The sequence below is a fragment of the Trachypithecus francoisi genome, unplaced genomic scaffold (genome assembly GCF_009764315.1).
Source record: "Trachypithecus francoisi isolate TF-2019V2 unplaced genomic scaffold, Tfra_2.0 Lachesis_group13, whole genome shotgun sequence".
NCBI lineage: Eukaryota > Metazoa > Chordata > Mammalia > Primates > Cercopithecidae > Trachypithecus > Trachypithecus francoisi.
The window spans coordinates 34696471-34720948 of NW_022681458.1; the positions used below are offsets into that span (position 1 = coordinate 34696471).

The window sequence follows — 24478 nt, forward strand, 5'->3', positions numbered from 1 at the left end:
TCCCAAGGGGACTCTGGACAAAAGAGTCCACTACTAAATTTCTGGGTCTTCACCTGTAGATGGTGGAATTTGGTACAAACTCTGTAACTCTACAAAGTATGTATCAAATTAATAGCTACATTTGTAAAGTTATTTTGCTAAAAAGTGAAATAAAGCCCTTCGTTTTCCAGATTTCAGATTCACAATACTCTTAAGCACCTGGAACATGGCCAGCATCTAGGATACAAAGTTGAGTCTTCAAAGGCACTATTTTCAAGGCAGGGCATCTCTTACACTTGGCCAGAGAAGATCTCAAGTCTTTATTCAAGGTTACTAATCCATTACTTACATAAAATGCTACCAATTTTGGTTATTTCTTATTCTGGCTCTAACACATTAAAAAGGAACAAATTAGTTAAGAGCTGGACTGATACAACAGGTTCACTCAGGGAAAAGATGATAACCTATATAACAAGAAAATAGTCACAAAGTCTATCATATTGCTGATTAAACAGGCAAAACAATAATTTTGCATATTAAAAAAGTAAAATTACATCTAATATATTCTATCCAAGAAAAAATGTATTTTAACATATTATAGAGGATTTTTAAATGGCACCTTTTTTAAAAGTTGTATTAAAGATATATCAAAGTTATATAAAGTTATATCAAGAAATAGATCATGAATATATCAAGGAATATATCAAAGATATACCAAGGATATATAAAAGTTATATCAAGGAATAAATTTGAGTTACCTGGAAAACCCACTTAATGTGTAAAAATCCATTCCCAGAAGCCTGTATAAATGAGGCTTTACAATATAAGACCTTTCAAAATAGTCTTTTATAGGTTTTAGGTGACGGGGAAAAAATTAGGTCAAAATGTACACAGTTGCAGCATAGACAACTGTGTTAGTGAAGCCATGATCACTCTGAGTGGCTTTTAAGTAAAACCTTACTATATTTTCAATTAAATGCTTCCATGAATAGCAAAATAGGAAATAACAGACTGTTCACAAATCCTTACAGCAGCCATCAAAAAGGCCAAAACCAGAAGTGACTTATGACAGAATATCTGCAGAAGAAACTGATTATTACTGGTCATGTAATAGAAAGCATACTTTGCCGAAGGAATGAAACACCCGTTAAATGTCTATTACACATGCCAGTCCCTTCACATACTGCCTTTCCATCAATGGAAAGGCATTTCCATACTACCTCATTTAGCCTTTCCATCAATCTCAGTTTACGTTTTCATAAACTGAGGCTCAGAGTGGTCTCACGATTTCCCCCTGGTGGCGGAATCAAAACGTAAGTCAAAATATTTAGCTATAAATCTGAAGCATCTACCATACCACACTATTAATTCACTCATTATACAAACATTGACTGACCCTCTACCTTGTGTCAGGCCCAGTTTTAGGAGCTGACAGTCAAAAGTATTTCTTTTTCCCTCCCTTTTCTCACTTCATTATCTCCTCTCCTTTAACTTTCAGACAAGTACCTTCTTGTCCACTATAAGAAATCATCCATTGGCCGGGCGCGGTGGCTCAAGCCTGTAATCCCAGCACTTTGGGAGGCCGAGACGGGCGGATCACGAGGTCAGGAGATCGAGACCATCCTGGCTAATACGGTGAAACCCCGTCTCTACTAAAAATACAAAAACTAGCCTGGCGAGGTGGCGGGCGCCTGTAGTCCCAGCTACTCGGGAGGCTGAGGCAGGAGAATGGCGGAAACCCGGGAGGCGGAGCTTGCAGTGAGCTGAGATCTGGCCACTGCACTCCAGTCCGGGCGACAGAGCTAGACTCCGCCTCAAAAAAAAAAAAAAAAAAAAAAAAAAAGAAATCATCCATTCAAACCTGTACTCTTATTCCACATGTACCAAGGTCTCTTTTGGTACATGGTATGACACTTAGCTTTAAATAAATATGAATCTAATCCTGTAAATATGCTCTTCCTTTTTAATTATGCTAACTTTTCAAATTACCACCATGACAACATTGGACAACACAGTGCTGGAGAAGAGCAAAACTCCATTCCCCTAAGGATCACAGTGGCCTGACCAAATTAAGGCAGTCCCAAGGGAACTAATTTATACTAAAGGAGATGCTGCTTCACTTAATAAGGTTTAATCTTATATTTGTGAAATCATTAATCAGTAAAAATAAGCAATTAGCTTCCCATACAGAGAGTAACTATGCCTAGGGGAAAAAGAAAAGTCATTTAGTTCATCCCAAAAGCAAACATGAAATTTGAACATTCTAGTGAACATCATGCTTTGCTCAAGAGGACATCAGTGCAGCTCTTCTGGAGGATGATACTGAAGTACTTCATCAAATTAAGTATACACTGGCCCAATAAACCAGCAACACAACCACAAAACCTATTATAATGTACACGTATAAATCAGGATGGATAGAGCCCACTGGCCTATACAGCCAATGTATATGTACATGTATAAAAAGGCTCTATCCATCCTGATTTATACATATACATTATAATAGGGCTTGTGGTTGTGAAGAGCCACGGGAAATCTACATATCTCCCCCTGGGGGATGAAGCAGTTAGAGACATAATATAGGGTACTCTACCACAGTTAGATATAAAAATATACACAGGTTTACACATAGACCTTTATATATTGTATTGAGTAGAGATCTATAGCATAACACTATTTTTATTCAATAAAATTACATGTCCACAAACTATAATTTTTAAGAACACATATAATAAAAAGATCATGTAAAACACATCAGGTTGGTTGCCTCATTAGGATATGGGCAGGAAAAATAAGATGGGGACTGGAGATAGATAAAGATAATGAAAACATTAAACAATATTGGAGCTTTGCTCAGATCAATGATATAACATGGCATAAATGAGAAAGACAATTAACAATAGCCCTCTGTACCTGAAGTTCATTGGAAACCCAAAGAGTATCACTTAGAATCACCAAAACATACGATTTACACTTATTTGACTTCTTTTCTACAGTTCTTCAAAGTCGATGGAAAAATACCAATTTTTGGCCAACATTTGTATTACACATGAAAGAGGCAATAAGCTGCATGTCATAATCACAAAACCAAAAACAAACAAAAAACTCTCTTAAATCCATAAACACAGAAGAAAAGTTTCTGCTGGCTCACAGGTAACACAGGAGAAAATAACTACAGTTATTATAAAGTGTGTTTAGGTAAAATTATCAAAAGGTAACCTGTTTTGAACAAAGACTATGGCCAAAGAGCCAGTTTAAACAGCATGCCCTTATACACAAGTGCCTGCTGTGTGCACATAAAAAGAGTTTTCAATTAGATTTGGATGACAGATGTGTTAAGAATAACAAGAAATAATAATAATCACAAAATTGTGGTATTGCATACTGATGGTTTCTATATCATTTTTTATACACCACCATCATTCCCCAAATCAAGGCAAAGGAAGTTAGTGCATTTTTGACATTATTTTTCCCAATGCAATCAGATACAAAATAATTTTTGGCATCAAATTTGATTTTTACAATAACCTAATCTTTTCTGTAAAGAAGATACTAAAAACATATTTGTGTTGCTGCATTTCAATTCTAACCAGAATGCTAACATAGTTTATTACATTTCAATGAAATTTTAGAAATAAAACTAAATTATAGTTAACACATTGGTTTTATATTTAATAATGGGTAGGTATTAACTTCTCTCTTAATAGACAATATTAACTTCAATTCATTTGTAAAACATATTGAGACAGCAAAAATCTGGCAGAATTAAACCTGAGATTGCTATCACCTTGCAGAAAGTTCTTATAGACTCAAAGTATCCTTTTTCAGACTATAAAAATCTCCTACTGTTTAACAGTACTGGACACTGGCAGGAAGAAACTATAAATAGCTTCTTATGTGCTTAAAATACAGTATTTTTCATGCCTTAGAAAAGCTCTTTCTATAACTTTCCACTCTTTTCTTGGAAAATGATCTGTATTCTTATTTTGTATTCTAGGTAAACACATATGAACAGAACTTTGGCTGTTATCTTTGGGACAATAGCAGTATCAGGAACCAATTTCCAGGAGGTGCTGATAACTGAATGAAGTAGCCTAATGCTCAGTCTCCATGAGTGAGTTGCTTTTAAGTGCAAAAATTGAAACCAGGGGATAAAACATTACAGAATGACAGGAAAAAAAGTACTTGATAGCAGTCGGCATAGTTTAAGAATCAGCTACCTGAGGCTGGAAGTGTTCAGGAATATACCAGAAGAGCTCTCAACGGGGATAAGAAGAGATTCGAAAATCACCCAGGGAGTTATATTGTAGGATGTTTAAAGATTTATCTAATTCTAACAGGTGATGATAAAAAGGAAGCTCATTTTTAAAAAAGCTACAAGTTGTTCTTGGAAACAGAAAACAAATACACAAATATACATGTAATCGTTTTCACTGAGGTGTCACAATCAAAGCTCTTTTCAATTCAGTAGCCTGTATAAATCCCTCAATTCAACCATTACACACTTAACCAAGCCAAAAAGAAAAAGTGAGTAGCTCACGCCTTAGCCTTCTTTAATATTTTGACTTTAAACATAGAAAAATACTGAAACCCAACTTTCAAAAAAGAGGTTGAGCTATGCTTTCTTCAACAGTAAGAAAACCATATATTCTACTAAAAAAAAATAATTAAAAGTATGAGGTTGTGACACTCAAAGCCCTACCAGAGGTGGCAGATGAGAGGGTGATTCATCAACAATGGACAAAAATGCTGGCAGGAAAGTATCTCCCAGCTAACCAGGGATCCCTTGCACAGGTGGGAGCAGACGGCAGTAGATACAGCTCAAAGACACACGCTCACAGGTTCCTGGAGGTCCCTTGATGCCAAGGTCAGAGGAAGAGCAAGACTAATCCTCAGGATTGTGCACAAAGGAGAGGAAATGAGCATCTATGCTACTCTGTGAAAGATATTACTTATAGAGCTAGTAGTCAAATTATACTAATGAAAACATTTTGATTACAGACCCTGTATCATTCACCGCTGAGATAGAGATATCTTACTAACATACAAGGTTTTGTTTCCCTTCTAAAAGTTACTTTTGAGCACCCATTTGTCATGAACGTAATATCCATTATCATGGCTAACTACATGAAATGCCTGTGCTACACACATGTGGAGTAACATCTAAGGAACTGTGTTATTTTTGTACTTTGAGAGTCATACAATTAAATCATTACTTACCAGTAAGTTGCCTTCAAAGAAAGAGACAAAAATACTGGTTTTCTTTTGCTTCCTATATGGTGTGGCTACATGACAACAGATCTGATGCAACAATGAGTACGAGATCTTCTACACTGATATTAGTGTCTGATCAACACAACCAGGCATTAAGTTAGCCTTATATTCTGGGCCTTATAGGAAGAAAGAATTTTCTGCATAAGAAATAACCAGCAAAAATAAATTTTCAAACAAGTCATACAATATTTTAATAACATAATAACACTTCCAAACAGCATTATCTTGAGAAGAGATAAACTCAAAACAAGAAAAATGTAGTACGGGTGTTGGTCACAGTGCTGGGTGCAGGAACAGTCTGATTCCTTTAATCCACCAACCTGGAAACCTTGTCTCAAACTGCTTTTATGGAAAATACCTCACGGTGTCTTGAGTTTGCTCATTTTTTCATAGTTCACTGAATCAAACGCATACAAAGAACCCAGGAATTCAAAGCTGCATGAAGATAGACATATTATTTACTTCTAAAAGCACTGTTGTCACTAGATGTTTACATTCAGACATAAGAACATTCGTGATTTCACAGCAACAGAATTAACTAAACCTCTCAAAGGAGTAAGATCACATGTACATTTTTAACCTCAGCTAAAATATCAGTAGTATTCATTTTTGCAACTTACAAAATTTCTGTTGTTAAAGCTGTGTCAGGTTGAGATATTAGTGAGAAAAAAAGATGTAAAATAGCTAAGCTGTATCAACAATCCATCACTTCTATTTATCCAGTAAACATTCGATATCAACCACTGAATGGCTGGCTAAAATAAATGGATGCTCAAAAAGTTATTGTCCTTCATCACACCCAAAAGTACTGAACCACTCACCCTCAAATTACTCATCCTTCAAAATAGCTCAACCATCTCCTCCTCTGTGTAGTTTTCCCTGATCCCACCCTAAATTGTGGGCTCCTTAAACGAACTGCATCTTATTCTTTTATCCTATGAGCTAGCACAGTGTGCAGGGAGGGCAAATGCTAGCAATCATATAAAGAAACCCTTTACCACTGAACAGCTCTAAAGAGCAAACAGTTTCTTAGGGTCAAGTATTAGCTCAGTCCTTAATGAATAAATAAGAACAGTAATAAGGAAGAGCCTCAGACACTAATACGTTTCTAAGAATTTCTCGGTTGGTCAAAGGGTTTCAGTTTCCATTATGCAGGATGAGTAAGTTCTGGGGATGTAGTGTACAGTATGGTGACTATAATTAATTATACTATATTGTATAACTGAAATTTGCAAAGGGAGATCTTACATATTCTCAGCACAAAAAGAGAAAAAAGATAACTACGTGAGGTGATGGATATGTTAATTAGCTTGAGTGTGGTGATCATTTCACAATATATACAAAAATTAAAACATCACCTTGTATACCTTAAATATGCATAATTTTTATTTGTCCATTATACCTCAATAAAGTTGAGAGGGGGACATTTAAGAAAAATAAGAAATCCTAGGGATTTACAAGACATATAGTCTATTCTTATGCTGTGAGATCCTTCTGGTCACACGTAGTTTAGTCTGATTTATTGGATGTGTGAACTCACTTGGGCAAAAAATAAAGGAGGAAGAAATGAAATGTGCACTTTACAATGTGTTAGAGATTTTCCACCTTATTTGAAAGATATTCCTGTAAAATGGACAAATATATTTGTACTTATATTAAAGGACTTGAAACTTTTTGTAGAAATTGTTTCATTTAAAAAGCCAATAAAGGCTAGGCATGGTGGCTCACGCCTGTAATCCTAGCACTTGGGAGGCCAAGGCAGGTAGATCACCTGAGGTCAGGAGTTCAAGAACAGCCTGGCCAACATGGCGAAACCCCATCTCTACTAAAAATACAAAAATTAGCTGGGCATGGTGGCAGGTGCCTGTAATCCCAGCTACCTGGGAGGCTGAGGCCAGAGAATTGCTTGAACCTGGGACGTGGAGGTTGCAGTGAGCCGAGATGGCGCCATTGCACTCCAGCCTAGGTGACAAGAGCGAAACTCCGTCTCAAAAAAATAAATAAATAAAATGCCATTATAGATTTTGTTTTTAAACACAATCTAAATATTATTTTAAGGCTCATGGATCTCATCAAGGAAGAAGAATTAGAATGAACATGTTAAAGAGAGTACTTTTATAAACAGCCCATAATAAACCATAGTCAGGATTCTTATTTGGGGATTCTAATTTACAATTAATTTTAAAAGGTTAGGAGAAATGACTCTAGATTATGGGATTCTGGTGTATGAATCATCCAAAAAATGGTTCTAAAATAACACAATTCTCATTGGCAACAGATGACCATCAAGAGTCTTAACGAGCCATTTCATGTGATATCAAGCCCTTACTTTATATAAATCTATACAGAATCAAGAGGAAAATTTAATAAGTTATTGTTTGGGGCTGGATTTAGGCAATGAATTCAAAACAAAGTAGTATTTTGTACTTTATTTTGTATTTAGTAGTATTCAAAATATTTAATATTTAATAATATTAAATATTTAGTATTCAAAATATTTAATATTAAAATACAATATTTAGTAGTATTCAAAATAAAGCAAGGTTAAGACACAAATGATATAAAGTTTTTTATTTCTCTAAGGTTCACCTTTGTAGAGCTTTTCAAACACATTTTCAGTCAGACTTCTTTATCACTGAAAAATGTCTGCTATGGTTTGAATGTATAGGTCCCTCCAAAATTCATGTGGAAACTTAAAACCCCACCTATGAAGAGGTGGGGTCTTTGCAGGGTGATCAGGCCATGAGGGTTCTGCCATTATCAATGAGATTAATGAGATTAATCAGATCATCAAGGAGATTAATGCCCTTAAAAAAAAGCCTTTGGAGAATTGCCTGGCCCTTCCATATGGCTCTTCTGCCATGTGAGGACACAGCAACAAGGCACAATCTTGCAAGCAGAGATCCCTCACCAGATATCAAGCCTTGGTCTTGGATTTCCCAGCCTCCAGAACCATCAGAAGTAAATTTCTATTGTTTATATATTGCCCAGTCCATGGCATTTTGTTATAGCAGCACAAATGAATTAGATAATGTATCGACTTTCCAAGGTTTTGACAATGGGCATTCCTAGGTCTGATCTTGGCTCTCTTACTTACTAGCTGTGTGGTTCTGTTCACCTCTCAAAGTCTCCATTTTCTCTCACTTCATGTCCCACGTTTCTTGCTTACCTTCAGGCCTCCACACTCTCTTTCCCTTCAAACCTTTTCTGACTACCTCTTAACCATGCTTTAGACCTGAGTTTAGACATTTAGCTCCATAAACGTTTAGCTCGCTATCCATTTCCACCTCTAATCTGGGTTAGGTACCCCTCCTATGTGGGATAAAAACATCCTGTATTTTCCCCATCACAGTACTTCTCAGATTATCATTAAACGCCTACAGATTTGTCTTTCCTCCTCCGTTCTATAAGCTTCATGAGGGAAGGACTTTTCTAGGCTAACTTTGACAGTGCCTGGCACTTAGCAGGCACTCATAAACATTTTTTAAATAAAAGTGCTTGGAATCATTCATCAACGGCTTCTGTCAATGGAAATCTATCAATCAACTCAGAGGTTAGAAAGAACTTCATGCACTTGGCTAATATAGAGAGTCAATATGAGAAATCCTTTTAAGAAACACTTCTGGTCATTTGCAAAACCATGGTTGCACACATTAACCATTATTCTACTGAATGTCCTACTACATCAGGCATTAGGGATAAATTCCTCTTTGACAAGGAAACATATCTCTAGACAGATAAAATTCTTGTATCAGATAATGAAAATTACACAATCCACTATCTTATCTTTCTCACGTAACTGCCAGAAAAGTAAGATCTAAATTCAGTAACTACTGTAATAAACTTATCTCAGATGCTTGGTCACATCTAATTCTCTGTGCTTTTCAATTTTTTGTCACAATTAACTTCTTCTGGAATTTTTATACATTATTTGTATTTGTCTTCAAAAGTCCAAGAAGTGCTTGAAAAATGAGTCAAGTTCAGGTTTTATTTGCCCACATTCTGCATTGGGGTGGATACCCACAAAGGGTCTCCTTTTATCCACCAGTCAAGAAATAGTCTCCTGACTCACTAGAGGTGTCTGTTATATCCTAGATAAGATAAACAGTGTAATACGATCCCATCAACAATTAAATTCTTTTGATTTTGCCAGAAATTCTTAGTTGCCATACTTGTTATTCTCCTGCTAAAGACTGTAGCCACAGGGTCCTCTTTTCTGGACAATCCCAGTTTTCTCATCTCCCAGAACCTAGAAAATCTAAATCTGGTTCCTGTGGCCCTCCTCATTTCTCTAGCCTGGTGCTTAATTTCCCTGGGTCCCAGTCACTCACAATGATTATTGTCAATAGGCAAGCAGGGGTAGGGGCAGGCAGAGGGCAAACATCCATTGAATTTCACCACCCAACAGTTATGCTAGATTTTGTTCATCTATGAAAATCAAGAATCAGTATACAAGTATCAATGGTTTGGTTGTGATTTTATTTTTAATAATCTTATTATGTCTAATTGTGCAAGTCATTCCCAAACCATTTTGAAAGTAGGTTGCATAGACACCCCAAATAAATAGAACCAGAATCTACTAAAATTTAGACGATATTTCTTTTATTTTATATGTTTTCAAGATTTTCAGGACCTGATCTACCAGCATAAAGATGAGTCATCAAAAGCAAATAATACCCAAGGCATTCAATATAGGCTGACTCAGACCAGAAACATCTGATCACCCTGATCAGAGAAAATATGGCAACAAAAAGAGTTACCTGACACTCTAGAATTAAAATGTTTAGAACTAGACAGGAAAGGATGGCTTCAGGAGAGAAAAATCCATAGCAACTCATTCCTACCAGTGCTAGAAAGCTTAGAATACTATCAGGCCTCTAGGACATATAAAACGCAATATTCAACTACATCATATTGCACACAGCACAGTGGCAATCAATATTTACAGCAACTTTGGGAATCCCTGCCTCTTACGATTCTTTATCATCACATACTTTTTCAAAACTACCAAAACAGTTCCAATCTTCCTAAAGTACCTAAATGCAAAAGAAACCACAATCTCTCAAAACAGCACTTGAAAATCATAGTATAAGGGACAGTTTTACCCATTAACAAGCAGCACTTAATACTGAATGTCTCACTGCAATATGCAAGCAATAAGTGAATTAGGATGGTGTATTAGTTTGCTAAGGATGCCACAAAGTACCACAGACTGGTAGCTTAACCAACAGAAATGTATTTCCTCACAGTTCAGAAGGCTGGAAGTCCAAGATTAAGGTGTCAGCAGGGCTGGTTTCATTCTCAGGGCTCCCTCCTTGACTTGCAGACAGCCGCCGTCCATCTCACTGTGTCTTCACATGGCTTTTCCTCCAACACACTAGTGTCTGTGTCCAAACTTTCTCTTTTCATGACAATAGTCATATTCAATTAAGGACCACCCAAAAGATTTCATTTTAACTTAATTACCTTTTTAAAGACTTTATTCCAAATACAGTTACATTCTTAGGTACTAGGGGTTAGAACTTCAACGTATGAATGGGGAGGGGGAGACACACAATTCAGAGCATAACAGATGGTTCTACTCAACAAACAGCATTATTTTCAATCCTATGTGGGACCGTCTGTGTTTTCCTTATATGGTTACAAATTGACCAAAATAGTTCCACTCTTTTTCTCACTTAATGTGAACAGATATGCAATCATTAGAATTAGGTTCAGCTCACTTGCAAATTGGTAGTCCAGTACTGTGACCACAGCAGCCATAGTGAAGGAGACTCCAAGCAGGCAGCCCATGCTGGAATGCCTGCATGTGACTGAATCTCGCCAGGCCGCATGTTACTCAGCAGTAAAATGGGGATAATCACACCTTCCTTGCAGGGTTATCAAAGGAACTTAAATAGGAGACTACGGGTAAAGATCTTGGCATCGTGTCTATAACCATAATAGAGAGCCTTCCTTCTGCAGATCTCTTGAAACTGGGAAGTAAAGCATTTAACCTTCTAGTTAACATCATCAAAACCCCGAGACTCCTGAAACGGAAAAAATGTTCACATCATCTCCCCTAATTCCTTCGGACTAAGGCCCAGAGTGTGTGACCAGCTCTCTACAGCAGAGCTGAGATTGGAAGTCTTGACTCCAAATTCCTAGGGCTGGTGCCTTCCCTGATTCCCTCTCTCAGATGTGTAAGAGAAATGTCAGCAGTGAGCACGATGGGCTGCTAGTCGGAGAGAAAAAGGCCAGCAGTGACACACAAGGCCTGCCAATCTGGATTCAGGAGTCACAAAAACTCAGAAACCAAGACGTAAGACAGCGACACCACAGCTCAGGCTGGTATGGGTCAAGCTGCCTCAAGCTGTCCCCAGCCACAGCTCCTGGCTCCTGTCCTGGTCTCACTCGACCACAAGAGAAAAATGAGGCAGGAGGCCTGTTTCTTCTCCACATGTTCCTTCTTACAACCATATTTAAGTTCAATCTCCAAATCCGCAGAGCTGAAAAAAAACATTTAGCCAAACATAGCTGAGTATCTCCCTTAGGATCCAGGGACTCCCAACAGGCAGTTTGCCTTTTGTTCCCAGGTTGGTAATTCAAGTTCTTTAAGAAAGAGGGCCTCACCAGTCCTGACTCACACCAGGAGTTTGGTGCTTTTGGGCTCCCACACCTCTGCCTGCCACTTCCTGTGGAGCCTGCATCTTTCTCCCTCCTACACCTTTCAAAGTCTAAAGCACCTGCTGTGGGCTCTGCTGGGCCCTGCCACTATGCCCTTGGCATTCACTCCCACACACTGAAGGCAGCTGACTGGGAGTGCCTGAGACCCTGGGCTGGAAGGCTTTGTATTCTACCCAGGAGGAGGTAGTAAACAGCTACTGCCCCGAGAAACAGACCTCAGAACAATCTGACAGTTGGTGGACAAAACTCCAGCTCCCTGCCTCTAGGCTGGCATGAGCCCACAGACTCCCAGAGCTCTCAGTGAGAATCCCAGCTGCCCAGAGGAGTAAACAGCTTGAGAACTCCCCCTTTCCTAGCTCCCTCCTCCTTGCCTCAGAGACTGCTACCAGGGGACCCAAAACCAAGGTAGCATCCTGTAGGACTCCCAAGTAATCCCACCTTCCCCAGAAAGCCTTCCCTCATCACCAAGTCTCTCAAGTCACTTCCTATCATGTGTTAACACTATTCATATACACTGTAATCTCATTTCTCTACCACAGGCTCTTGAAGAGGAGAAATTCTTTTACACGGCTCTGAATTCCCCCATGTTGCTCAGCACAGTGTCTTACGCAAATGAGAAGCTCAATAAATGTTTGTTGACTGAATGAAGAATGAATTAACCATGCCAGTCAGCAAGAAGGTTGGGCTCTGTATTTAAGCTAACTGAAACTACATCAGTGTGGCTGTCTGCTTCTTTCCAAAGCGCAGCGTGAACTGCTTTTAACAAGCAAATTACTGCATGCATGTATTTCTTTAAATTAGCATTTTCCAGATATTCATCTTAAATCAAACACCTCTGATTCCCAGAAAATCAGAACAAAGATTTTTTTCCTAAATTCAAAACTACTTACTCTCCAAGTTTTGGGTCTACTCCTCAGTTTTGGGAGTCAGTCACCCAATGTGGATGTCTTACATCAATTTCACCCAGATTTCTCCCTGGGCATCATTTAAGATGAAAGTACAAAGACGTGTCACATTCTCACACTCTCTTGCTAGAGTAGTGTTCTGTTAAGAAGGAACATAATGCTGCCTTTTTAACCAAGAAGGCATTACCCTTGATGCATCCTAAGAATTCTTTCCTCTCTGTACTGGGCAGGGGCCAAAAGAAGCACAGGGATTTCACTGCACAAAAAACAGCACAGCATGCTGAGGGCCTGGGTGTTCACCTCAGACCAGTCAGATGGCCTGGAAACTTAAATATCCACATATATGCAACAGCCTGCAAGTCACATCACGTTCTTTAATGGATGTCTGGTGAGCAGCTCTGGGAAAACTGGACAAGTACCAAGTGTCTCGCGAGCACGCTTTCAACTCAATGGAAGTATATGTTATCTGAATCCCCAATGCCCACTACCTCGAGCACATATCCACCCAGGGCCTGCCAAATTGTCTCCTTTTTTTTAATTCAGCCCACTTTGAAGAGAGAAAGATTACATAGTGCACCCCTCCCTTCTCACTTACTAAAGTCAGAAAAAGACTGACTGAAGCCAAAGGGAAGACGAGCAGCATTTCTTATGACCTGAGCTGCTCTCACCAGATCATAAGCTCCATGAGATCAATGACTCTTCTCCTCAATGCAGAATCCCCCAACATCTCAGCGCAGTGACTGCCTCACTGAGGTAATAAAATTCCTTGTTAATGAACATGTGTAAGCACCACATGTTATCTCATCTAATCCTTGCAACAACCTACAGCTTTGGAAGGAAACTAAAGCTTAAGAAGCTTAGAATATATCCATACGATGGTATATTACTCAGCTACAACATGAATGAACCTCAAAACATTGTGCTAAGTAAAAGAGGCCAGTCACAAAAGGGTACCCATTGTATGAAACGTCCAGAATAGGCGAATGCATGGAGACAGAATGTAGGTTAGTAGTCACCAGGGGCTTAAAGGAGAAGGGAATGGGGAGTGGCTGCTAATGGGTACAGGGTTTCCTGGGGGTGATGAAAATGTTCTAGAATTAGATTGTGGTGATAACTGTAAAACTTTGTGAATATAATTTTAAAACACTGAATGATAAACTTTAGAAAAATGAGTTTTGTGATAGGTGGTGGTGGTCATGGTGGAGGTGGTAGAAGAGGAGGGGGAGGAGGAAAAGGAGGAAGAGGAGGAAGAGAAAGAGGAGGAGGAAGAGGAAGAAGAGGAGGAATAGGTGGAAGAGGAAAAATGAAGAAAAGGAAGAAGTTAAGAAGCTTCCCCAAGATCAAAGAGTTACCCATGCTTTCAACCATTATGCCGCTCTGATCACATTTATTCTCAGTAGACATTTGCTGAAAACACCAGCAAATATATGGGTAATATAGGCTTTGGCATAATTCTAATCACACACAGAGAAGAGACAATCAATCCTCAGACCTTCTGAGATTTCCCAGGACTGATATACATCAAGAATTGTTGCTCTAGTATCAATCATACCTCAATAAAGTGGATAGTAAAAATCAAAATTAAAAATACCTAAAATGCTTGTTTGACATAAAAAAAAAAAAAGGAAAGACAAGAACGTTACCCTAGTGATCTTTTCAAAACCTTCTGTAACTTGGAATAACAGCTGTTTTAGAGGAAACACTAAACAAAATTTTTAAAGAGGAGCACCCTGAGAGGAGTGTAATTAAAGGACCTCTAAGGCTGTAAGTAAGACCCCTGGGGCTAAATAAAATAGAAATCTGACCATGTCTCTTCCACGCTTACTGCCATCCAATGGCTTCTCACCCACACTCCTCACCATGGACCACAGTCCTTCATCGCCTGGCTGCAGAGCTGCTTCCTCTCTGATCTCGTCTCCTCGTTCTCCCACTATCCCCTACCCTGCACTGCACTCTGGTCATAATGTCCTCTGCCCTTCTTGAACATCACACATCCTCCTCAGCTCTGGCTGTCTTGCTGTCCCAGCTGTGCAGAACCCTCAGCCTTCCAGCAACGTGTGGTGGCTCCTCTTTGACAACCAGGGCTCAGCTCAGGTTCCCTCCTCAGACAGGCCTTCTTGCTTCTTCTGACCATCTGAATCATGCTGGACACCACACCTTCAGTCCCTCTCCATCCCATATGTCTTTATGTGGTGTCCACTGTCTGCCTCCTCCTCCGGAATAAAGCTCTAAAAGGGAAGGCACAAGTCTTGTCTATCTTATTCTCAGCAATATCAGCACCTACAACAGCCAGAGGCACACAGCAGATGCTCACTCAACATTTGCTGAACAAATGAATAAAACACACAGCACTGGAGCCAGGCGCGGTGGTTCACACCTGTTATCCCAGCACTTTGGGAGGCCAAGGCGGGCGGATCATGAGGTCAGGAGATTGAGACCATCCTGGCTAACACGGTAAAATCCCGTCTCTACTAAAAATACAAAAAACTAGCCGGGCGTGGTGGCGTGCGCCTGTAGTCCCAGCTGCTCAGGAGGCTGAGGCAGGAGAATGGCGGGAACCCGGGAGGTGGAGCTTGCAGTAAGCCGAGATTGCGCCACTGCACTCCAGCCTGGGCGATAGAGCCAGACTCTGTCTCAAAAAAAAAAAAACAAACAACCAAAAAAAAAACACAGCACTGCCATGAGATGCCTCTGCAAGCCAGATGCAAACCAGGCTCTCCTCTCAGGAACTCCTGTCAGGTTAGTCCTCACAAGCTGGGCTTCTGGGCCTGGTGAGATCACTAACCCTGCAGATTCTATGGTCACCACCTCGATTAACTTATGGTAACACCTTTATGTGCTCACACCTCCACACCCTGAGCCCACATAATTACCGGACACCTTTCCCTCCTCTGATAACTTAACACCTTTGCCTGTAATATAGCAATGATCATCCTATAGTGGAAATGAGGTCCCTCTTTCCTCAGAAGCTCTTTTGGGTACTCTATTACGGACTTAAACATTCTCTTGACTCTCTACCTTTATTCTAACACATATCAGACTTTTTGGTTAATCCCAGACAGAAGTCATCTAAACTAGAGCCCACCCCCAGCAATGCATCTCATGTTCTAACACAGTTCCCTCGTCTCCAGTTCATTATGTCAGCCTTGCACACTTAGGTTGCACTCAGAAAGCTCAGGACAGCATGAGGGATGTATTACATTAGTCCATTCTCATGCCTCTCATAAAGACATACCTGAGACTAGGTAATTTATAAGAAAAAAAGCTTTAATGGATTCATAGTTCCAACGGGTGGAGATGCCTAACAATTATGGTGGAAGGTGAAGGAGGAGCAAAGGCATGTCTTACATGGCTGCAGGCAAGAGAGCATGTGCAGGGTAACTGCCCTTTATAAAACCATCAGATCTTGTGAGACTTTATTCACTATCACAAGAACAGCAGGGGAAAAACCCGCCGCCATGATTCAGTTACCTCCCACCAGGACCATCCCATGACACATAAGGATCATGAAAGCTACAATTCAAAATAAGATTTGGGTAGGGACACAGCCAAACCATATAGCACATGAGTGCAGCTCTCAGCCTCTCTCTCACTGCAGCTAGTTTTCCCTTCAGAGACCTCCATCTGTCCCCGGTTCATAGCCTCCTCTTGACCTCATCTCCCTTCTTACCCAGACTGGATCCTGACACTTAACTACCCAAGTTATTCATGAGTATTCAAAGAGCTTTGCCTCCACTGTTGTTCTTCTGTGCTACCACAGAGACTGAGCCCTGGGTCCACACTACAGTCTGCCTCCTTCATTCACACTCCGCAGTGACAAAGCACTCCAATTTTTAAAAATAATAAAAATAAAATGTAAAAAAACACCACCAGAAAGAAATACACAAAGACTAATACACAGCACATGATTTCTAATGAAGGTTGCTCAAACATTCTTGAATTTGACCTTGATGGGCTTCATCACTCATTCATCCCAGCAATTTCGTCATTTTCCTCAAGCCCCAACCCAACCTCCCTCTCCATCCCAATCCCTACAGTAAATAACTTCAGAAATGTGTTTCTTCAACTCCATCCCCTCACCTGCAAGTCAGTCTCCACCTGCACACACCCTACAGCGTCACACCAATGCAGGACAACCTGTCTTTCCTGGTTCAAAACTAAGTTCTCCCCTTGTGCTCTGATCTAATTCCCTTCAGTCTCTACCCAGCTCTTGCCCTATAGATTATCTCCTCTTTCCTTTCTGCATCTTCAACCTTCCACTCTTATCAGTTCCATCTCTCAGTCTACCAACTTGCTCTGTTAACTTGCTCTGTCATCACTAAAAAGCCCTGCCTTGACCCCAGTGTCTTCTGCTCTCTTTTCTTCTCATCCAAACCTCCTCAATGGATATTTGCTGCCTCCACATCGTCTCCTCTCATTAACTCCCAGCATACTGTAACCTGGTTTCTGTCCCCTCTCATTCCCCCCACCTCAGAGCTTCACTGAAACTGCTGCTTTCCGACCACCAGTGACTGCTCAAATGGCAAATCCAAAGGGCAAATTTTGCCTCTTACCTCATTAGATTATTCTACAGCTTGTGCCAGTAGATCACTCTACTGCAGATGACACTGTAAATCATACCTTCCCATTTTGAAACTCTGTTTAATCATTCTCCTGACTGTCCTATTTCTCCAATCACTCCTTCTCAATCTCCTTCATGGGTTCTTCGTCTTCTCCCCTCCTCTTATCTGTCTTCTCAGCTTTTTCCCCTCCTCTTACCTGTCTTCTCAGCTTCTCTCTCCTGCTCTACCCACCCTCCGTGGGTAACCTCATTCACAGCCATGTTGGTCATTAACATTTATATAAAAATACCTCCCAAGTCTACAATCTCTAGCTCTCATCTCTCCCCTGAGGTTATATCCAGCTACCTCCTAGACATGGCCTCATGTATGTCCCAAAGCCCCTCAAATCAATCATGTCTCTTCTGATGCTACATTCTCTTCCCTTCACCATTCAATCTGTTTGTTCCCTGGTACTGCCCATTTCAGCTAGACATCACCCTCCACCCAACCAACCAATCGAGGTACCTCTGTTAGCTTTAACTATCCTCTCTGCCTTGTTATCCATATGGAGCAATCCTAATAATTTTTATCAACTGCAGATTTATTGAAAGTATTCCCTCTCCATGCCTCTTAGTACTTCCTGGGAACAGGACCTCTGTTTATTCCCCTGACTTGATATTTCAGTCTAGGGGATAATGGCCCAGCACTTACATGTGAAATACCAGAACTTCCATGAGCTAGGCTTACCTCTCCCAACTCATCTCCCTCGTCTCAACCTTGTCATTTATGAGGAAGCTCAACAAAAGGCTCATGCTCCCCTAACATGCCATAGTGCAACGTGGCCTTGCCTCTTCAGACATACTATCTCACATGCCTGCCTAGAACACACTTCAAGATTTAGCTCAAGCATCACCTTTCCCAAGACGCCTTTTCACACTCCTCCAGCCTGAGAGCTGCCTCTCCTTGGTGCTACCATAACATTCCATTTTAACCTCCAGCATATTTCTTTTTTTTTTTTTTTTTTTTTTTTTTGAGGCGGAGTCTCGCTCTGTCGCCCGGACTGGAGTGCAGTGGCCAGATCTCAGCTCACTGCAAGCTCCGCCTCCCGGGTTTACGCCATTCTCCTGCCTCAGCCTCCCGAGTAGCTGGGACTACAGGCGCCCGCCGCCTCGCCCGGCTAGTTTTTGTATTTTTAGTAGAGACGGGGTTTCACTGTGTTAGCCAGGATGGTCTCGATCTCCTGACCTCGTGATCCGCCCGTCTCGGCCTCCCAAAGTGCTGGGATTACAGGCTTGAGCCACCGCGCCCGGCCCAGCATATTTCATACTCTTCTAAAATTACGTATTTGTCTATCAACCTTCCCCCAAGTAGACTCTAAATTCCTCAAGTCAGAGACTGCTCACAATAGGTGCTCAACTTGATTCCTTTGCATGCTAAGTGTTACTGATAACTTCTAGCACATTTCCAGACCTCTAAGTACCCTGGCCATCCCATATGACCCTTTCTCTGCCATGTGCTAATTGACTAGAAGGTTCTGCTATGGCTGAGATATTTTATTGCTCAAAACACACAACAGTGTTGGTTGTGATCCTCTTGCTACAGTTTGAAATGATGGTCTCCACCGCAGTAAGAGTCAAAGGAATTGAGGACTTACACTAAAATTAGCTCTATCTTGACACTCAACATAGTGTAAGACTTGGCAAGACAAGTCTCTTAGGCAGGCAAACTGCTGACACAGCATGGTGAAACGGAACTCAACCAAAGAGGAAAACCTGCAATACCTTTTCACAGGCAATTCTGAGTTATGCTGATTCATTCTGACTTAAAGCTGCAGTAACACTTGAGTAAGTAACACCCAAGCTGACTGTGCATTTTTTTCTGCAGAGCTCACAGAATTTGGCATACAAGAAATTTAATAGTTGTTCTTTATGATCCTTTGCAATTTCTCAAATATTGGTTGTGGTCACTTACATTATAGTGTTTGATAGCATTAACAGGTATTTTTCTTGCAAAGATGCAGTCCTGATCAAAATACTGACAAAAGCTTAAAATACTGACTATAATTTCTGTAACTCAAGAAAACCATATAGAAAATCTCTTTCACCAAAGAAAGGCTCAGTGCTAGATCTATTTGAGGCTGAAGAGCCTTAGTTAAGTCAACAGCTCTTGTTCACACTTTGTACAAAGACATCTGTACAACTGATTCCAACTTAGGAAACAGCATTTAAATATCAACAAACACATGCTCAGAGACAATCGGGTAAATTTTCAACAGGACCAAAATTTCTAAGAAACCATATTAGAGCAAATTCTAAAGCAAAGAATCTTCTCAAAATAGGTATTTGCAAGTCATCACTTACTCTGTTCTTCCCACAGAAGTCATGTGAATTGTATTATAAAGAGTAAATGGAAGAAATTTCTAGACTGTAGTCAAATTATACTTGAATCAGTACATTTATTATTGCTTCTTATATATAGTGATGATTATAGTTAACATTTAATTAACTGGTATTACTTCAAATATTTATTCCATTTAGAATTGTAATATGTAAGTGCTGTGTTTGAGATGCTTAACATGTTAAATGTCTTCTATTTCAGAAAAAAAAAAAAACATACTTCACCATTCAGAATTTTATACTTTACGTCTAAAATACATAATCTGCTAGAAAATAGTTGTTAAACAACAGACATTATTTTGACTAAACCAATATTATAAAAACAAAGCTTTATTGCACCTGCTACTTAAGAGGATTATGTCTAAATACTCACTTGTTCAGTATGAGGTCAAGAATGAATTTGGAGCCGAAGGCTTCAATCTGGAAGCTTGCCTGGGCCAGATGGACAGCCTATGGATTCAAAAAGACAGAAGAATCTTAACTTACCTTCCTGTCTTTAAGACAGATTATTATCAAGAATGATATTTAAGAGGAATAACTTTTATGTATCAGTTCATTTCCTTATGTATCTTCACACAGTAATTCATTTCTTTAGGAGACTAGGTACAATATCATGGTTTTGCTAGGAAAATCTAAATATTTGGGTAGCAAAGAGCTAATAAGACAACCCATCCTGGAAAATGAAACCACTAAGATAAAAACCAACAGCATATTCTGCTGGACTTCCAAAGTGACCATGATGAATTATGCAAAAGTCTGACTAATTAAAGCTTGATTTCAGCCTGTTTTGTGCATAAAGCTAACCAATTCTTTCTGCACACCTAAGTGAAAAATCATGTCAGTGCTCTGCTCTTCAGCAGGAATTAGAACTTTCTCTGGAACTTTCTCTAAATGATGCATCAGCAGAATATGACAGTAAAATAGGAGAGTACAACTTTCTAACTTCAGAAAGCACTTAGAACCTGGCCTTTTGTGAATACTGAGAGCTTATGTCCCCCTTTAAGAGTCAAATGTTTACAAATATTGTCATTATTTTGTCTTAATTCAAAATACAAAGATAATTCCATCTAAACATGAATCCTATTTACTAGGTGTTAAAGATTATTACAGCTCACAGAAGCATCTTGAATACTGCAAATTAACAAATCAATGAAGTTTTGTCCAAGTATTAGCTAACATAAACTTCTCCTTTATCACACTATCAGAAAAAAAAAAAGGACAAGGCTAAATGAAACACCTACACCATACTTCCTTAACTCACAAACGTCCTTCCTCCAGAATTGCATTCCTAAGGCACAGTGGGTGCTACAAATCATCTGTGAAGTGCTCCATGCATGGTAACTGGACGCCAGCATGAACATACCAAGCATACCCCTCCCAGTACTTTCTATTCCCACCTTCCCCCCAGTGCTACCCCATGCTCCTCTTTGCCTTCCCCTGTATTTTTGACAACTGAAACTCTCCCAATCCTTCAAAGGCGTCCCACCTGCAGTGCTTTCCAAGAAGTCTTCCTTCACACAATCTTCACGCTCAGGGCTTTGGAAGCACTTTATTTGTTCCTCCCTGTCTCTCCCTTTCCCATCCTTCCCCTGGGTGGTGAGCTCCACAACACATATCACAGGGGTCTTGCAAACAGGTCTAGGTTAATGACTCTTCCCAGCATATCTGACCTTTCAAGTAATTCACCAAATATTCATTGTCAAGACCTTTTTGTCATACCAAACCCATAAAACACTATAAATAAACCATGACTTATACTTTCAGTCAAGCACATTGCCAAATCAGATAGTCACTCAATAATAATCAATCCATACAATGCAAAAAGGAAACTAACAAATATTAAATTTTAAATACAAAATAATGAGAAAGAAGGCTCCTAAATCCTTAATGCCATAGGACGCCAAGTCGAATTCCAAACAACCTTCTAGAACAGGGTCACCATACTTGTGGGCTTCCTGTATCCATACAACTATGAGAGAGAGAGAGAGAGAGAGAGAGAGAGAGAGAGAGAAAGAAACTTATGTCAAGTGTGGTCTCTATTATCCACAACAGAATCTCTATTCAATACAAATATCCACTGTCTTTAAATTCATTCTGTACCTTGAAGCATTAATTTTTGCATAAAGATATTTATATTGATGAATAATTTGTACAAGGAGAGATTTTTCAGCTCTGGATCCAAAAAAGCTTTAAGTATGCAAAATTTAATTTCTAAGAATAAGATAAATCCTTAGTATAGTTTCTCTTAAGAATATTATATAGTAGAGATGAGTTCATTAAATATACCTACTTGAACATCTTTATAAACACTAAGAAGAACTTTACAGTGACCCAGTAAAAAGCTTATTTCATAGCGAATAAGTGATGCAACAAGTACAAACACTGACAACACTCTGTTGCAAAATAAGGTAATCTGGTAGTAAATGTAGTACCTTCATTTTATAGAATTGTAGGAGTTATACAATTTGATAAATGCTAAAATAGGTTTATACCATGTCAATGTGACTAGTTTCAGTTTAATAGAATTTAATCAAAGAGCTAGTCAATCATACTGGGTTTTCCTTTGCTTTTGCATTCAATCATTCCACACAAACATATTAAGTCCTGCTTTGCATATAAAGATAGCTGGGACACAGCTTCTGCCCTCAAAGAAGTGATGGTCTCCAAAGGGGCAGGTAGAACTGTCAGCCTCAGCTTGTCTAATGGGCCACAGGACAGGGACCACAGCTGAACCCCACCCAGGCACAGAGGGGTACAGAAAGGATCCACTGACAAGATGCTATTTGAACAAAAACTCAAAAGATGAATAAGAATCCACGTGTCAGAGAAAGAAAAGACACTCGGGGCAGGGAGGAAAACATTTACAAAAATCGAGTCAAAATGAATGTGAGAAAAACAGGCTTTTTAAATTTTTAAAAAATGAGTATGGCCTGTAGGAAAATGGTTTTCATCATCATCATCATCATCATTTAAACATCTTAACAGATTACTCTCCAGAACTGACGCAATTTATAATGCCAGCAACAAAATATCTGTTTATCCATTGGAAAAAAAAAGAATTTGATTTTATTAACTTTATCTGTAAGAATGTTTTAATATTTTAATTCTAAGAGGAAGCACATTTTCTATAAAATGATTTAAGATTTCCTCACCATATTCATCTTCTTTGTGAATGTATCAAATGGAATTAGTTTCATCTAATATATTTATATCCATTTTAAGTCATTTAAATATACTGATGTTAGTTTTCTTACATTCTGTTTCTCTTTCCATTGCTATACATTCTACAAGTGTCTATACAGTACAGATTCTTCTCTATACCAAAATAAATATCTGACAAGTGCTACTTTTCCCTATCATTTTATTTCTGCCCTGTCTTAGGCACAATTAAAATAGTGTTTAACTTCTGGATGCTATGTATTCCATTTTAATTTGTCACTTTTTCTTTAACAAAATATTATACAGTTTTTATATATGCCCATTTAAAATATGTTTTCAAACCATGTAAAGTGAGTTCTCATCATTATTTTATAAACCACATTGTTGTTTTATATTATATATTTATATATATATATATATATATTTTTTTTTTTTTTTTTTTTACAGAATATTGGCTTGCTTCTTCCAAATGGTAGAAAAGTTAGAAGAATGGCTGGGATGAGTTCAAAGTCTTATAATATACAGTCATATCATTTTTGGTTGATTTAACAGATTTTAGAGTTAATTAACTGACCAGCATCACTGAAATCTACTAAAAATACAAAGACTACCTACAGTATTATTCTTCTTTTGCAAAAGAACTATGCAGTGAGGTTTAGAAATGTGTTCAGTAACACAAAATCAGATCCTAGGAATGCTTCAGAGAAGAGTTCATGAACCACATATTAGGTCAAAATCAGTTATTTTCTCTTTCGGGATATCTGTTAAACAGCCTTGCTTTTATAAGGACATTCACTATAATAGCACTGTGGAAGAATGCAGGGTTTTATAGCCAAAGAACATCATTTCACAATAAGAATGAGCACGTCCCTGGACTCAGAATTACCACCCTGAAGGACTGAGAACAGCTGTTGCCTCACCACTTTAGTATTTTTCTTTTAACTCAGAATCTGGCACAGGGAAATTACAGGAGCTCTAAAAACAAAAACAATTAAACTCAATTATATACACAAACCTCCTTCACTGGAGAACAATTTACACGTCTTCGCAATGTGCTTTTGTTTGTATTTTTTCTTTCTAGTAGATGGCATCTAATGGTGTAATATTAAATGACTTCAAGAAGGCTGTTGGGTTCTTCAGCTAAGACTTGTTTTGCGCCTTATCATCAAGCGATGTTATGACATTAAGCAATCATCCATGCCCAGCTCTGTGTAGGGTGCATTAAATAAGCTATGTTTTCTTAGGACTTATATTCTAGAGTAGCTAATATAGACATAAAAACAAGAAGAAAAATAACTCTATATCTAATCATAAAAATAAAAAGCAGCCATGTGCAGGATATACATGTTTTCATTAAACTATGTTTCACACAAAATAGGTGTTCAAACAGTGTTCTTCACTGTTTGTGAAGAATCTGTGAGTTCTGTAGCGCGTACCCATAACTGGAACTGAAAATGGGAAGTAACACTTTCCCAGAACTCAAAAAATATTATAAGGCTGAATTTCTACTAAACTATAACATTTAGTAGAAAATGAGCAACTTGGGTAACTGTGTGTC

General features: G+C 38.9%; 1 protein-coding gene across 4 annotated transcripts in view; it reads right to left on the minus strand.

The window, feature by feature from the left end:
• ADAM23 (ADAM metallopeptidase domain 23) overlaps positions 1-24478 on the minus strand; it is a 191095-nt gene that overhangs the window by 132930 nt on the left and 33687 nt on the right. For all 4 annotated transcript variants that reach the window (XM_033230556.1, XM_033230554.1, XM_033230557.1 and 1 more), the window contains exon 3: positions 20135-20211. In XM_033230556.1, coding sequence (XP_033086447.1) covers positions 20135-20211 — 77 coding nt within the window. The remainder of the gene's footprint in view (positions 1-20134; positions 20212-24478) is intronic.